We start from the raw sequence: 16,001 nt of genomic DNA on the forward strand, positions 1-16,001 counted from the left end.
CCGCGGCAAGCAGGATATTTCATAGCATACTTTTATTGTCTCCTTAATGGCTGTGAGGTCTAATGTTGTCCTTTTCATTGCTGATGTTGGTGCAAATGGTTTATGATTTTTTTTCTTTTTAGTAGTGCAGAAATAGTATATATTCTATAGAAATCTACTTTAAATTTTTATATTTTCCTAGGATAGCAGCCCACTGTATGATACTCTTCCATGGCTGTACAGTGGCCACAGCTCCTAATCAGCCATATAATCACCAGGGTGAACAACTGATATTCTAACAGGAATGTCTAATCTCGTGTGTGTGTGTGTGTGTGTGTGTGTGTGTGTGTGTGTGTGTATGCTGTAGCAGATCTATATATACTATGCCGAAACAAATTAAGATTAACTATGTATAGACTTTTTTTTAACCATTAGCCTTTTGCTACAAGTTTTAAGCTAGCTTTTGTTACAGGTTTTATATATTTTTAACCATACCCAATGAACTTGAAAATCCTTAGATAAAGAGTTTACATAATCAATAATCTTGAGAGGTTTTTCTGAGAGCTGAGAGCAAAGAAACCCTAGAAATAAAAGAGTTTTCAAGAGTGAGAAGAAGAAAAAGCTTATCAATAAAAGACTTTTGAGAGTGTGGAGCAGAAGAAGCTCAGATATGAAGGATTTGGGTGAAGGGTTTGGGAAGTCATTTGATTGTACAGTGGCAGGAGTTGTTACAGTCTGCAAGAATTTGAAAATAGAGTGTGTCATGTTTTGGCCATCGAGCTGCAGTGAAGCCAAGCCATTTGCAGAAAGACAGCGAAGCTTTGATGAAATCTCTGAGTTAGAGGAGGAAAAGAGATTAGAGAAGGAGGGAAAGGGTCAAAGACTGAGAACTCCACCCAAGGGAGGATTCTAATCTTGTAGAGACTCATAAGGGAGCTGTGGAAGGTTACAAGGCTCCAGTGAACCAATAGGAGAGACCAAGGCAGGGCAGGCAGCTCCTAGGTGCAGGTAAGAAAGCTCCAGGAGGGAGCTGAGAACTGTGGGGATGGAGAAAAAGAGGGGAGGAAGAAGGAAAGCGTCCTGGTGACAAGAATTACAATGTGGGCCATCCCTAAATGAATTGAGAGACCTGTCAGAGAAAAATGTCCCAAATAGTAAAGATGAATTGTCTTACCATGTGATGGGAACCCGGGAGGCAGGAGGAGCTTCCCAGCTCACTGGTGTGCTTTTATTAAGCTCCAGGGAGCCAACAGAGAGGAAGCAGGCAGTGCTGGGTTAGTATTTCCCCATCAGACAAAGAGAGAGCAGGCAGAGGGAGGAGCAGAGCCTTTCCTTGTGATGGGTGCCCAGGATAGCACAGCAGGCTCCAGGAGCCACAGATACTGAGATGCCCAGAATCACAGGGAAGAAGCAGATAAACAGGCATACTCTAGAACGTGGCGTCTACTATAGTGGGTGGCAGAAATCAGCAGACACAATCAAACCAATAGCATGGCTTGATTAGGAGATGCCAGGCCCCCTTGGATAGAAACCCATTTACATATCAGCTGGTGGTTTCAGTACTAGACAAATAAACTGAGAACATGACCATCTCAAGGTACGATTGAGGGGAAGGGGTTTTTGTTTGTTTCATTGGTTAGTTGGTTTGTTGGTTTGTTGGGTGGGTTTTTTGTCTTTTTTGTTTTGTTTTTAGTGTTGATATGAGGGAAAGTACAGCCAGAGGCACCTGGAAGAGTCCAGGGCAGAGAAAGAAAGTGGTATACTGAACATGGCCTGTGGATTGGACCAGTCCATGAGAGGAAGGGATGACAGAGAGCAAGAGAAGAAGACAAAGAGAGTGCAGGCAAGAGATAGGAGCAAAAGAGAGGGGACCAAGAGAGAGCACAAGAGAAATAGTAAGATTCCAAGACAGTGAGAAGCTGGGGAGGGATGCCCGTGAGTCTGAGAAGTTTAGGGGATGTATCTGTAGGTGTTGGTACACTTAGGATAGAGAAGCACGAGAGTCAGAAGTTCAAGGCTGTCACCACTTACGTAATGATTTTGAGACCAGAATGGGCCCCGTGGGACCCTATCCCGGAAACAAGCTTGTGCACTGCAATGCCCATATTTTATTTTACTTCCTGGTGCTCGAATGGGACTGCAGTTGATGGCACTTGCTTTCCTCACTGGGTGACACAGCTGCACTCCAATACAGAATGTGGGGGTTTGTGATTCATTCACCGCAAGATCTGTGCGTCTGAAGGTGTTTTTCCTGTGCACCTTTAACCACTGTATAGACCTGGTGCCTGTGCTTGCTTTTAACTCGGTGCTTTTAACTCTTTACACTACAAGAAATCAGTAAAAGGATTCACAAGGTTGAGGCTGGATTCCTTTCCATCGTATTTACTTAAACCAAGTCTCTGAAAAAATGCCACGTCTGCTGAGAACAGAGTTGGGAGGAGTTTAGGACAGATGTGACAGTGGGACTCTACTATGGGACTTACCCTAGAGCTCTGCTCTCCTCTGTTTAGAACGGAAAGTGGCTTCTTCACCCTGCCACCCCACCCCTACCCTGGACCCCACCCCCGATTCGATTCTTTTTATCTTCTGGTTTAAGACATTTACACACTGAAAGTGAAATCATTCCAGTATACTTGAGCTCATTTTTAAAGGCAACATGAGAAGAAGAGATAAGTTGGGGCCACGTTAAGTCTGGAATAAAAGATACAAAGAAGCCCCCCACACACCTAGGTTTTTGCATCCCAGATATGCAAAACATAGAAAGGTTCATTTTGAAAAGTCTCTGAGTGCAACTTTGTTGTTGGAATTCAGAGAGAGCCTGCTGAGACACTGGGTAGAAGCTGGATGGTATTCAGATGCTACCTCATCGAAGCTGAGGTTTTCTGTAAATCACTCAAACTTGGAGAGAGTTCTGTTGCTAACTGATGAGCTAACTGATGAGCTAACTGATGAGCACAGCTTGGGAAGGCAGCCAGCTAAGTGGTTGGAGGGAAAAAAAAAAAAAACTAACTAAAGATGGCAGGGCTCTGAAAGTGAACCCATGTAGGCCAGCAGGTGGCGTACCAGGTGCTGGTTTTGGTACTCTGAGTGGTGGAGGTCAGACCAAGTAGTAAGGGATGGATCCAGAAGGCTTGGCCAACCAGGGGCGAGTTCTAGCTGACCCTGCAGGTTGATGGTGATCCTGCAGGACTTGAACTCCCTCTGGGGCTGAGGGATGTCCACGTGTAAAAGGGAAGCCAGAGAAAGCTGAACTGAAGACCCGGGCTTTTAAAAGAGGTCGGGGAGGGGGCGCAGGGGAGGAAACTACCAACGGAAATAGTGAATTTGGGTAAACATTCACTCTTCAGGCAGTCTAAAGTCATCCTCGCCATCCTCGCCTTCCTGGTGTGATTCGCAGAAGTAGAAAGAACACCAGCAGCTGCTTTGAAATACCCTGGAGCTGGCAGATGATGGACAGGCAAGTGAGAAAGGGCTCGGCTCTGTATGAAAGCAGAGCGCACATTTGCATGGATTTTAAAAGGTGGGGAGAAAGGGTAGTCACTATTGGGGGCCTCTGAGCCCGGGTTGTGGGAGATGCTTCAGACATTTTCAGCTGTCTTTTCAGAATGTGTATTCTTTCAAACCCAACCGGGTGCATGCTCCTCTGGTAATGCCTGTCTCTTCCTAGCAGGAAACAGACAGCTGAGACCCTGCTGACCCTGTCTCCTGCTGAAGTTGCCAACCTCAAGGAAGGGATCAATTTTTTTCGAAATAAGACTACTGGGAAAGAGTACATTTTATACAAGGAGAAGGACCATCTAAAGGCATGCAAGAACCTCTGCAAGCACCAGGGAGGCCTGTTCATGAAAGACATCGAGGATTTAGATGGAAGGTACCGTGGCTCCTTTGCTCTCTTGCCAGTGACCCTGTTTGCAGTTAGAGTTGACAGGAAGGCTTCTCACCCGGGACATTTTAAATGACCCAGTCAGCAAATTGCTTCTAAGTTTTCCTCTTGTTTCATTGGAACAGTTTCCTGACTTCAAAATTATGTTTTGCTTAGATTTGCTTTCTCTTCTCTCTTTCTAAGAACTCTAAGTTAGCTTGATGGTCCTAGCTATTGGGGTGTTTGGGTTGCAGGGGTAGGAGCACACATATGAGGTATTGCATTCATCAAAGATTCAATTCTTCTAGAAGTCCTTCTTCCAGGACATGCAAGCACATTAGCACACACACACTCACAAACACACACACACACTCTCTCACACATACACACACAGACACTCACATACATTCACACTCACACACACATTCTCACATCCACATCCACACACTCTCACATCCACACACTCACACATACACACACACACACACACACACACACACACACACACACACACACACACACACCAGTGAGAGACAAACAGACAGAGAATGCTTTCCAAACGTTGCTAAAAAGCTGGTAGATTTTTTTTGTTTTTCTGTCAGCCTAGCTACACTTAGAAAAGAGACAGAGTCCCAGCTGTCTCCCCTACACAATGGTGGGGTTCTGATTGGTTTTTTCTAAGAGCCTATGCCTTTGCCAGCCTTCATCCCCATAGAGAACGTCTGTCCTCTGGACAGCAGCAATGTTAGGACAGAGTTGTTTGGCTTTGGAGAACTATCTGGCACATCTCAAGAGAATTCTTGGGCATCTGCTGTGTCAGCACTATTTACCTCATAAATGCTGGACCCTACCCTTTAAAAGCCTGCCCTGGTCTACTTGAGTTGAATCCTTAGGTGTTGGGCCTTGTCATTACTTTGTGTGATCAATCTTACCTGTGGCCTTGTGTGGATAGCTCAGTAACAGAGAGAGCTGAGGAGTTCTCCAAGAATACCCCACTATCATTATGCAGAGGACAATCCCAAAGTCTAGAATATTCTCACAACTACCCATAGACTTGTTTGATTACAGATACAGTTCCTCATCCTAGTCGACTTTCCACTGTGACTCTCTGTTACACCTATAGCCAAAACTGCAGATAATACTCAATTTGGGTTGTTGGCGTCTTCCTAGGGAATAGGGCAGGGGGCCTCACCTCCTTCATCTCTGACACATCCTTGCAGGACTCGGGGGAGATAGAGGTTTTGTTCTCCTGCTGATTATCTTTGGGAGATATTGAATTTCCTGTCTTGCCATATGTAGCTAACCACTGAGGGAGATGTTAAAGCGAAGTGGGCTCTCTCCTCCTTGCCTGCCTGCCTGCCTGCCTTCCTACTCTCAGCTCTGGAGTAATCTGGAACAAGCTCGTCATCTTTCTCAGCCTCAGTCTGCTCACTTGGAAAGTGAATAGATTGCCAGGATTCCGAGAGAGTAAAACATTTGCTGTTGAAGCATGGGAGCCATGTTCAGATCCAGAGCATTAATGTAAAAGGCCAGGCACTGTGGTGTGCGCCTACAATGCTAACCTCTGGAGAGGCAGACACAGCAGGATCCCTGGGCTGCCTGGCCAGCCAGTCTAGCTTAATATCAGTGAGCTTCAGGTTCAGAGAGAGATACTGTCTCTCAGAGCAAATGAAAGAAATGAAGAAGGAGTAACTGCCGATGACAGACATGTTGGGATAAAGGAGATTGTGCTACTTGCTCTTCTAGTTCTAGTTGTGTCATGGATGTTTTGGCTTGGGTAGTGGATAACTGCATATAGTATATTCAGTACTGAAAGTGTCAAATTTAAAGGGATGTTTCATGTTCCATTCTGAATGTCAGTTCTAACTATATATACGTTTATTAAGTTGAACAAACTTTGGGTCTAGATAATTTTGGTGTATGGTGTTTTCTATTTATTTGCAAGCTGCTTTTTTAAAAAAATATAATAATAAGGATTATTGAAAATAAATTTCAAAAAGAGAAAAAAGTAAATGGAAAAGAAATTGAGAAAAACTCCCAGTAGTGACTTTTCACTCACACACATGCATATACACATTCTCACACACACAAAGAAGACCCACTCACTCAAAACCTACAAAAAGCGTTTGAAAGAATATCACCATAGTATATGATAAGCATCCAACTGATGTTCACTGCTGTTATTATTTATGTGGGGCCATCAACTGCCTGTGGTCTGTACACAGATTATTTGAAGAAGTGATGATTTTTATGTTGTTTGCTCACCTAAATATGGTAAGTTCCACACCACAGATTAACCATTCTTGTCTTCCGCAAAGCCTTAGTGTGGTTAATCTTAGTTTTTGTTTGCCAGCAGCTTAGCTCTGGTGTCGGGGATTGGGGGTGGGGTGAGAGGTGGAGGCTGGATGTTGACAGAAGATAACTTTCTGAATACCACTCCACCCTCCGCCTTATGCTTTCAGAGTCTCTCACTGAAGCTGGACCTCACTAATTAGGATAGATAGGTAGGAACCCTCCGGATCCTTCTGTCTCAACATCCCCAGTGCCGATTCTAGGTACATGCTGCCACTTCGAGCGAGCGTTTTACAGGAATTCCGGGGTTCAGACACTGATTCTCATGCCTGCATGACAAGCCACTGAGCCATCCCCCAGCCTACAAACCTCTTCTCTTTGCTGCCCTCACAGGGAAGCTGGGTACTCTCGGCTTTATTCTCTGTGGAGCGCACCACACAGTAGTTAACCTGCATGCCTGTGGAGGCTCCCATTTGCCTCTCTACCTGCCGTTCTTTTCTGGAGCCTCTGTACCCTTGCCAATCGAAGAGCATCTTTCTCAGGGTACAGTTAAGCATAGTCCATTCCTTCCTGCCATCCAGTGTCCTTCCTGACACATAACCAGGATCTTAGAAACTGTCCATCTCATGTCCTTAAGTCTAATGCTCTCATAGCTTCTGTGTGAGGAGCTGAGGTCCTTCTTGTGCCCACCCCTTCCACCTCTCTCTTATCTCCTATTCTTTTCCCATACCCTCCTGTCTCCTGCCCCTCTCTCTTCTCCTGTCCTACTCCTGTCCCTTTCCAGTGCCCTCCGATCAAGCTGGCACACAACCATACTTGGTTCTTTCTTGGGTTCTAGAATATTCTATAGTTCCATCTGGAATGCCTCATCCTGATTTTTAGAGGTTGTTTCCCACTAGTTCCTGAGAAAGGAGGCACTACAAAGTAATTCTTCATGAATCAAACCGTGGACTATGTTTTCTTGCCGCCCTAGAAAGGACGTTTAAAAATTCTGGATACAACAAAGCCGGGATATGGCAGCATGATATGTTTTCTAAGTTTTCTTCCTTCCTTCCTTCCTTCCTTCCTTCCATCCTTCCTTCCTTCCTTCCTTCCTTCCTTCCTTCCTTCCTTCCTTCATTCCTTCCTTCCGTTTTTTAAATTTTAAATGATGCTTCTGGTAAGAGCCATTTCTTGGTTTAAAAAAATTCCTTCCCTCTTGAAACAAAACCAACAACAAACAAATTTATAAAGATAAGAACAGAAATGGTTTGTACCCTACTTCTGAATGAGCAACCTAAGGTGTACCCTATTTTCAACTAACCCCCCCTCCCCAGATCTGGTAAGCTTCATTTTCTGGGGAAGTGAAAGGGAGCCTGACGTAGTAGCTCACGCCCATAAGCCCAGGGCTTAGGAAACCGAGGCAGGGCTTCTCTTTGTCTGGGACCAGTTTGGGCTACAAAATAAAATTCTGACTGAAAAACAGAACAGGGCCTGGAGCAGTGAGTCGTGAATGGTGGTGCATACCTAGAAATGAAGAGCTGAGAAACAGCAGGGAGACGAGGAGGCCATGGTCAGCCTCAGCTACATATAAGGTCAGGGCTAGCCTGAGCTACATGAGATCCTTCTTCGAAAAAGCTGAAGAGAGCAAGAAGGAATGAAAATAGGAAGGAAGGAAGGAAGGAAGGAAGGAAGGAAGGAAGGAAGGAAGGAAGGAAAGAAGGAAGTTAGTTCAAGCAAATATCAAAAATTATACAGTACCTCCTTTAAAGTCTCCTGTTGGACATAGTCTGAGTCTTATTCTGAAATGGAGTTACGTTAATAAACAGAAATGTAGAACATACACCTAAATACTTACTGATAAAAAGAGAATTTTAGTGCATGTTGTATATAACGTGGGAGATGTGCATTTGAAAATATACTCACTCTTAGCGGGGTATGATGGCACATGCCTTTGATCCCAGTATTCAGGGGGCAGAGTTCTGTGAGTTCAAAGCCAACCTGGTCTACGAAGAGAGTTCCTGGACAGCCAGTGCTACACAGAGAAATCTTGTCTTGAAAAAAGTCAGAAGGAAGGAAGGAAGGAAGGAAGGAAGGAAGGAAGGAAGGAAGAAAAGAAAGAAAGAAAGAAAGAAAGAAAGAAAGAAAGAAAGAAAGAAAGAAAGAAAGAAAGGAAGAAAAGAAGGAAGGAAGGAAGGAAGAAAGAAAGGAAGGAAGGAAGGAAGGAAGGAAGGAAGGAAGGAAGAAAGAAAGAAAGAAAGAAAGAAGAAAGAAAGAAAGAAAGAAAGAGAAAGAAAATATTCTCCATACCCACTTAGTCTGAAATTCATATTTATCTGAGTATATTGCATGTGACCTGGTAATCATACTCTTAACCCTTAAACTTTGGGGGATCAGAAACGTTGAACAGTAGAAGTGAAGGCTGAGGAGAGATAAGTCATACATAAACATGACAACATTCTCTCTGAACCCTACTTAGCTGTTGTGAGAACATCACTCTTGTGTCTTTGTGGATAAGAGCTGTCTTCAAGACCAGCAGCTTGCTTATCACGTGTGTAGAAGCATTGTTTTACCACTAGCTACCCTTCTCCTCTTCCCCTGAAGCTGGTGTGTGAATAGCCCCTTTTCAAGCTGACTCCACCCTCGCTCCCAGACCAGGAGGAGTTACCCTGAAGTCTATTCTCTAACACACATCATTGTGTGATACAGGCTTGATCTTCACAGGAAAAGACTTTGCTTGGTGATTAGCTAGCATCTCTTTGGCTGCCCCCTGTATCACTTCTTCATAGGTTTTCTTTCATGTATTTTGAGTTCCATCGATTGCTTTGACTTCTGAGTCATGGGATGCCATCACACTTCATCAGCACTAATTTTTTTCACTGTGTAGTACAACTGACTCTCATTTCCCCCCAGGTCCGTTAAATGCACAAAGCACAACTGGAAGTTAGACGTGAGCACCATGAAATATATCAACCCTCCAGGGAGCTTCTGTCAAGACGAGCTCGGTAAACACTCATCCATGCTTTCTGTCACAGCGGAGAGGGGCAGGGAGGGGACTTTGGAAGCTTTATCCTAATGTCTTCCACTCCGAGTTTCAGATCAGTTCAGATTTTAAGCTGTTAGACCCATGCAATTGATTGATTGTTTGAGACAAGGTCTTCCTTCTCACGCTTATTGATCATTTGCATTTCATCTTTGAAGAATTACCTGTTCCTCTCACTAGTTCATTTATAGATTGGGTAGGTTGATTTCTCATTGTTCAGTCTTTTTAGTTCTTTGCATAGTCTAGATACTACAGCTCTGCCAGATGTACCGTGAACAAATATATTCACCTAGTCTCTGGGCTGTCCTCGCCAAATTGCTTCATTTGCTGTGCAAATGCTTGTTAATGCCATGAGTACTTACCAGTTGTTGGTGCTGTTTCCTGACAGACTGCAGGCCTGTGCAGACACTTCTTAGCTGTGTCTATCTGTATTTTGAACTGTTTCCCTACTCCTTCCCCTAAGTGTTTTCACTGTTTCAGATCCTGCATTAAGGTATTTGATCCTTTTGGGTTAATTTTCATTAAAGAGTTAGGAATCTGGTTTTATTCTTGTATGTGTAGTTATCCAGTTCTACCAGCACTGTTTGCTGGAGAGGTTTTCTTTTCCCTAATGTCTGCTTTTGGTATCTTCATCAAAACCTGAAATGCCTCTAGCTAAGTGTGTTTATATGAGCTCTTCACTCTGATCCAGGTATCTAGGTGTTTGTTTTTGTATCATCCTGTTCTTTCTTACCTAGCTTTGTGAAAGATTTGTACTACTTTTGTTAAATTAATTCATAAGTAATTTTGCTGGGAGCTTTGCCTGAGCACCGGGTCCTCTCTGAGGCAGCCGATTGGGTGGAGCATTGGTGGGGGGTGGGGGAGGGGGGCAAGACTTGGTCTTGTGAGTGTAAAAGTTGCTTAGTATTAATAATATTTATTCCCCTTGATTCTTAGTTATTCTGGGGCTAGAAACCAATGGCTTCAAGAAGATTGACACCTGTTGCTGATTATTAAACAACATTTACCTGTCTTGACTCTAAGTTACTCTGAGGCCAAAAGCCGATGGCTTCAGGCTGGCCAGGCAAGAAGGAGGCTTGAAGCAATTAACTTTTATTGAACCAGGAGAAGAGAGTTGCACTTACAAAAGGAAAAATTTTTACACAAGAAAATATGCATAAACACAATACATTCATACACACATTAATACATACACATACATTATCACATACTTTTTGGGGGGCAATCAATTTACATACTTGCATATACACAACTATACTTATATATGATATATATCACATATAACTCTATATGATAAAATATATGGTATGTATATGATACACACACACATCTATATAGAATTGTGGATGGGGTAAAAGCAAAAGCGCCAGTGCAGCAAGAACTCACTCATTCTGGATGAACAAAAGCTTCAACCTTTATTGCATAGAGAGAGAAAAAGCTTCTAACCCTTCATTGCTAAATGAATTTTCCTGTCTCATTATAAGAAAAGCCTGCCTGCTGCTTTCTGCTCTCTCTATAGCTCCTTCTCTCCTTGGTCTTTTCTCTTCCCTCTTTAGCCCTGTTACATTCTGCTATTTTCTGCTGTCTCTTCTGCTTCTATTTTGCTTTTCCTCTGTTCTCCTTCTACATCCTTAAATCTGCTCTCTTCTTCTTTGTCTCTCCTTATCTGCCCAGCCCCTCACCTCCGTAACACTTCTATACTCTTTTCCTTCTGCTTACTTAATTCATCCTTCCTAGTTTTTTGTACTTTTCCAAGAGAATAGATCACATGGTATTCCAAGCATCCTTTTTTTTCAAGAGTTCAGACAAGTTCAAACATAAATTCAAATCACATATTGAACAAGAAGTTATAACAAAGATGTTTACATGTGTTTCTATTAAGACTAGTTATATAACTAAACATTCACTATATGTTGCCAGCTCCACAGGTTCATTGAGAGTTTAAAACTATAATTCTTAGGTCTGAGTTCACATTGAAGTTTTGTATAGATAAACCCAACCAATATTTTATCTTCTATCCTTGCACTTACAATAAAATGTTCATTCCCAGTTTATGGCCTTTTGTTAATGGTTTTACAATTTAAAGGGATATATCCCTAAGTTATAAATGTCATGACACCTGAAGACTAGCAGAGTCCTAATTGCAGTTTTCATATTGCAGAGGGTTTTCATATCGTTTGCATAAGTTTAGAAATTCTGGAGAATTGTTATTAGGAATTAAGAAATCATCTATTTCTCTTCATAGCATTGCTATAAAAGAGAACATCTTCACTGACTTGCAGAAAATCTGCCCAATAGGGAGGGCTAATCCCAAGGATTGTTATGTCAATTTAATGATGACAAGAAAGGCATATCAATGGCAAGAATCAATAGACAAGATTCCTTGGGTCTTGCCTCTGAGCTCATTCACCAGAGTTCATGGTGAACCATCTCAGGAAAATTACCTGCAGCCTTTACCCTCTCCTAGATGGCTCCGGACAGATTTTATTCTTTTTGATCATCTTATAAATTTAACTTTAAGATTGCACATTGCTAACATGTAGAAATGTTAACTTTCATATTGATCATGTATCAACAACCTTCCTGAATTATAAAATTGTCGAATTATTTTATTAACCTATAAAAGGATAGAATTATTAATTCTATAGTTTGGTTAAATATTTTACATTTTTTTATACTTAGGACCATGTTCTCTATGAATATAGATAGCTTAACTTCTTGCTAATTTGTGTGTCTTATATTTCATTTTCTTGCGTAGTAGTTGCTTTATCTAAGACCTCCAGGTAGAAGTGGCGAGAGAAAGCCTCCTCGCTCTGTCTCTGCTCTCATAGTGGTGGCAGCTGGGTGTTCTCAGCCAGCCTTGAAGGCCTGCTTTGCCATTCTTTGTTTCCTAACAGCATCTTCTAATTCATAAAAGGAGACTGTCTTCTGTCAACTGTCCTTCACGTACCCATTGAGATGCTCATATATTTCTCACATTTCTTCCATGAATGTGATGTTAGTCCATTGCTCTTTTGAATACTGAAACATCATTGTGTTTTTCAAATGCTGAACCAGGCTAATATGAAGCTCACTTGGTCATGTGTGATTCTGTTTCAGACCAACTAGGTCTTGATACCAAAACCATACAAACACACTTCAAGAAAAGAAAACCAGTGACCAATATTTTTATGAATGTAGGTATAAAAAATCATCTACAAAATGGTATCAAATACAACTTATGAATGAGAGTGAAAAGAGAATTAAATAAAATGAGAAAAATGTTTGCATGGATAAAATATGATAAACTGGGAACTAGGAAGGACACAAGAACCCTTTCACTTCTGAGACCATCATTCATTCATTCATCCATTCATCCTCAGTGTGAATGACATTGACATCTGCTCCCTGGAATGTGTGGGCTTTTCCCCCCAGAAACAATATGTGGACGTTATTATAATCTCCGCACTGCATAGGACGTGATTAGGCTCTTACGACCATCTCCTTTTGGGTACTAATTACACCTCCTCATTGTTTCTGTTTACATCTGCTGGTCAAATGTGATGCTAATGTGTTGATAATTAACATTTAGCACACTGTGTTTGATAACTTGTTTCTGATATTAGAATTTTTTTTCAGTTTTTTTTCTATCTGTTTCAGTTTTCTGTGGGAATTGCTTCTATAGCTGTTCAATTCCCAAGTCTTTTTTTTTTAAAAGCTATTTTATCATTTGTTGTCATGATTTGGTGGCTTTCTTTTGGATCATCAATCAACCAGGAAACTCAGGAAACCAATTGCACCTACAGCCATCGCACCATTACAATCCACCTTCCTGTCCTAATGCCAATCATGCTGGGAACTGTGACTTTCTGACATGCTTTCACTCCATGTCTTTCCTATTCTTTTTACATAGGGATTTTAGGGAGGGTTAGGTTGGTAGTGCATGCTTATAATGGTAGCACTTGGGAGACTGAGGCAGGAGTGCCATGGATTCCAAACCTGCTTGGATAACATCTGTCTAGCCAGGACTACACAGCAAGGTCTTGGTTCAAAATGGGGCAGGGGAAGGCTTCAGGGGACTGTCATTTGATCGCTTTTCCTGAGGTCAGAATAGGGATGACAGTTTCTCTGTACTTTATTTATAGAAACAGAGTTGGCAAACATCACATTCAACTTTACTAAGTGTGTGGATTATGCTTGTGTAAGGAGTACAAAGGCCTTTGTGGAAATGCCTTCCAAGCAATTGCTGAGACTTACAACCTCCACTTTTTCTAGCTTCTCTTAAGAGAGGAAAAATAGGAAGAAGGAAACTTCTTTAGTGGTTGTCAGAGTACAAGTTTTCTCAGGGTCTCCCCTGGCTTTCCTATCAGCCTCTCCTCATTGGCTTGCCTGTGCAGTAATTAACACGCTGAAGTTGATTCATTCCTGTAAGGATGCATAATTACCACAGTAAAGCTCCTATTTTTCAGTACCTGCTTAGTTGATTCTGAGGGCCATGTTTTCCTGGTGTTCTCAACCCTCTGGCTCCCACGAGAGGATGACTTCAACTCCTGATCCCCAGGCTTCAAGCTCCCGAGTGCTAGGACTGCAGGCATGTGCCACTAGCCTGGCTGAGCCACGAAGCAAACCCTGATGTGGAACATATGCTGTTTTCTGAGATTGCAAGATCTGTCTCAGGTCTCACAAGGCTCACAGTCTGGAAAGACTATAGGTGTCTTAGAGAAAAAAAAATACGTAATATATCTAGTGATGATCAGAGCTTCAGGGGAAAATGAGGGCTAGAGAGGGTTGGGAAGATGTTGGACCACTGTGGCTGAGGAGCACTGTTTGACCTGGCGTGTTGACTATGCTCTTTGGATGGTCGATGGGCACAAGGGTGGAGCTGGAGATGAGCAGTGCTTGATGACAGCTAAATGTGCATTTTTCTAGTGAGTAGAGAATGTTTTGAATGTTTGCAATGCAAAGCGGAATAGAATTGGCTCAGCCAGCAAAATGCTTGCCAAATGTTCAGAGCTCATGTAATAGAAGCTGGGCATGGTAGTGCATCCCTGTGATTCTAGCAAAGTGGAGGAAGAGACCAGAGGATCCTTGGAGCTCACTGGTCAGTCTGGCTAGCCTTCTTGGTGAGTTTTAGGTCAAATAAAAGACCTCATCTTAATGAGATGGGAGAACAGCTAAGGTTAACCTCTGGCCTCCACAGGCACACGCCCCATGTGCTTATGTATGTTCATCTGCACCTACACACACACACATACACACACACGTGCTCAGAGAAACATGTATACATACACCCAAAAGAAATAATGGTAAACAAGTCTCTTTTTTAGCATCACTGAGACAAATTCTAAATTGGATTTTTAAAAAAATTTGTTTCCAACAATTCCTTTTATAGAAGTTATCACAAAGTAGTGTGAGTACTGCTCATTTTGAAATGGAGGTAGGGGTTTTTGTTTGTTTGTTTTTTGTTTGTTTGTGAAATTTGTGGAAGGGGGTGGCATTGGGCAGAGGCCCATCTCAACAGACTTTGAGACAACTGTTGTTGGGAATTGTTTAATTACTTTTCTTATTGTTGTGACCAAATTCCTGACAAGGAGCAACTCAGGCGAGGAGAGGTTTATTTTGACTCATGGTTGGGTTGAACATGTAGCAGATATTTGTCAATTCTAAGCTTTCCTATGCCAGCCTACCTCAGCATGACGTCACACACCGTGCTGACCACCTGCATCCTATTTCATTTGTGTCTGCCAGACATCTCCTGATTCCCATCTAGCTTGAATGGCTTGAAACTGCTTCCTAGTTATACTTCTTTTGGCTTTAGTTGTCAGGCTAGGAGTTCCTTCCCGCACAGCCTCTCTGCACCCTGACTTTCTCTCTCTCACTGGTTTCATCACAGTGCATGTGTTAAACATGCCAGAGATCTCTTGAGATGCTTAAGTGTATCATGAACAAATGAGCAGCAGTGGCTGTTGCCTTGGTAGCTGCTGTGCGCTCAGTGAGTATTCTCTTCTGCTGTGTATAGTTTTGACCTTCTGTGTTTTGACTATGTGTTTGTATTTTGGTACCATATTTTCAAAAATGTTGTTTTCTCACATGCTCAGAATTATTTCCCTTTGGTTCTAGTTATTGAAATGGATGAAAACAATGGGCTTTCCCTGGTAGAACTGAACCCTCCTAACCCCTGGGACTCTGATCCCAGGTCTCCTGAAGAATTAGCTTTTGGGGAAGTACAGGTAAGGAAACATCAACGTTATAATACTCTTAATAACAAAATGAAACTAAGATGTCACTCATACATATATTTGCATATCTTTACAACTATATATATGTGTGTGTGTATATATATACATATATATATATGCATGTATATACACATATATAACCTAAAGATTATATATAACAAAATACAGCATGTATATACATATATATACACATATGTATATATAAAATAGAGATAGATACATAAAGAAGTTCAGAAAGTATTTTTATTGCCTGAATATTTGTGGATAAGATGGTATGTCAGTCAGTGCTTTGATGATAAAATACTTGAAGCTGAGAACCTTATGAAGATTTCACTCATAGTTGGAGAACTTCAAGAGCATGGTGTTTGTATATGCCCAGCTCTGGTGAGTGCTTCAGGGTAGATGGACTCACAGTAGCAGGAGTGTGCATGAAAGTATCCTGCCATACATGCAGAATAATGACTGGAGGGAGGTGCCAGTCCTCTCATGAAAACTCACTCTTGAGGGAACGGGCGGATCCTGAGATTCTGTGACCCTGGAAGAACTATTTTGATTTCTTCCAAAGGCTCTGCCAGTAATGAATCAATTACCTTCTATTAGGTTCCACCTCTCAAAGACCCAAGCACTC

The 16,001-nt window shown here is 42.1% G+C and overlaps 1 protein-coding gene across 7 annotated transcripts in view; it reads left to right on the top strand.

Moving 5' to 3' along the window:
* Nucleotides 1-16,001, top strand: part of Cmah (cytidine monophospho-N-acetylneuraminic acid hydroxylase) — a 149,886-nt gene that overhangs the window by 86,171 nt on the left and 47,714 nt on the right. For 3 of the 7 annotated variants that reach the window (XM_011244266.3, XM_011244265.3, XM_011244274.3), the window contains exons 2-4: nt 3,650-3,850; nt 9,026-9,117; nt 15,255-15,364. In XM_011244266.3, the coding sequence (XP_011242568.1) occupies nt 3,650-3,850; nt 9,026-9,117; nt 15,255-15,364 (403 nt within the window). Of the gene's footprint in view, nt 1-1,547; nt 1,577-3,326; nt 3,437-3,649; nt 3,851-9,025; nt 9,118-15,254; nt 15,365-16,001 lie in introns of those variants that run through there. The other 4 variants (NM_007717.5, NM_001284520.1, NM_001284519.1 and 1 more) reach the window with 2 other exon arrangements.

The sequence above is a fragment of the Mus musculus genome, chromosome 13 (genome assembly GCF_000001635.26).
Source record: "Mus musculus strain C57BL/6J chromosome 13, GRCm38.p6 C57BL/6J".
NCBI classification, from domain to species: Eukaryota; Metazoa; Chordata; class Mammalia; order Rodentia; family Muridae; genus Mus; species Mus musculus.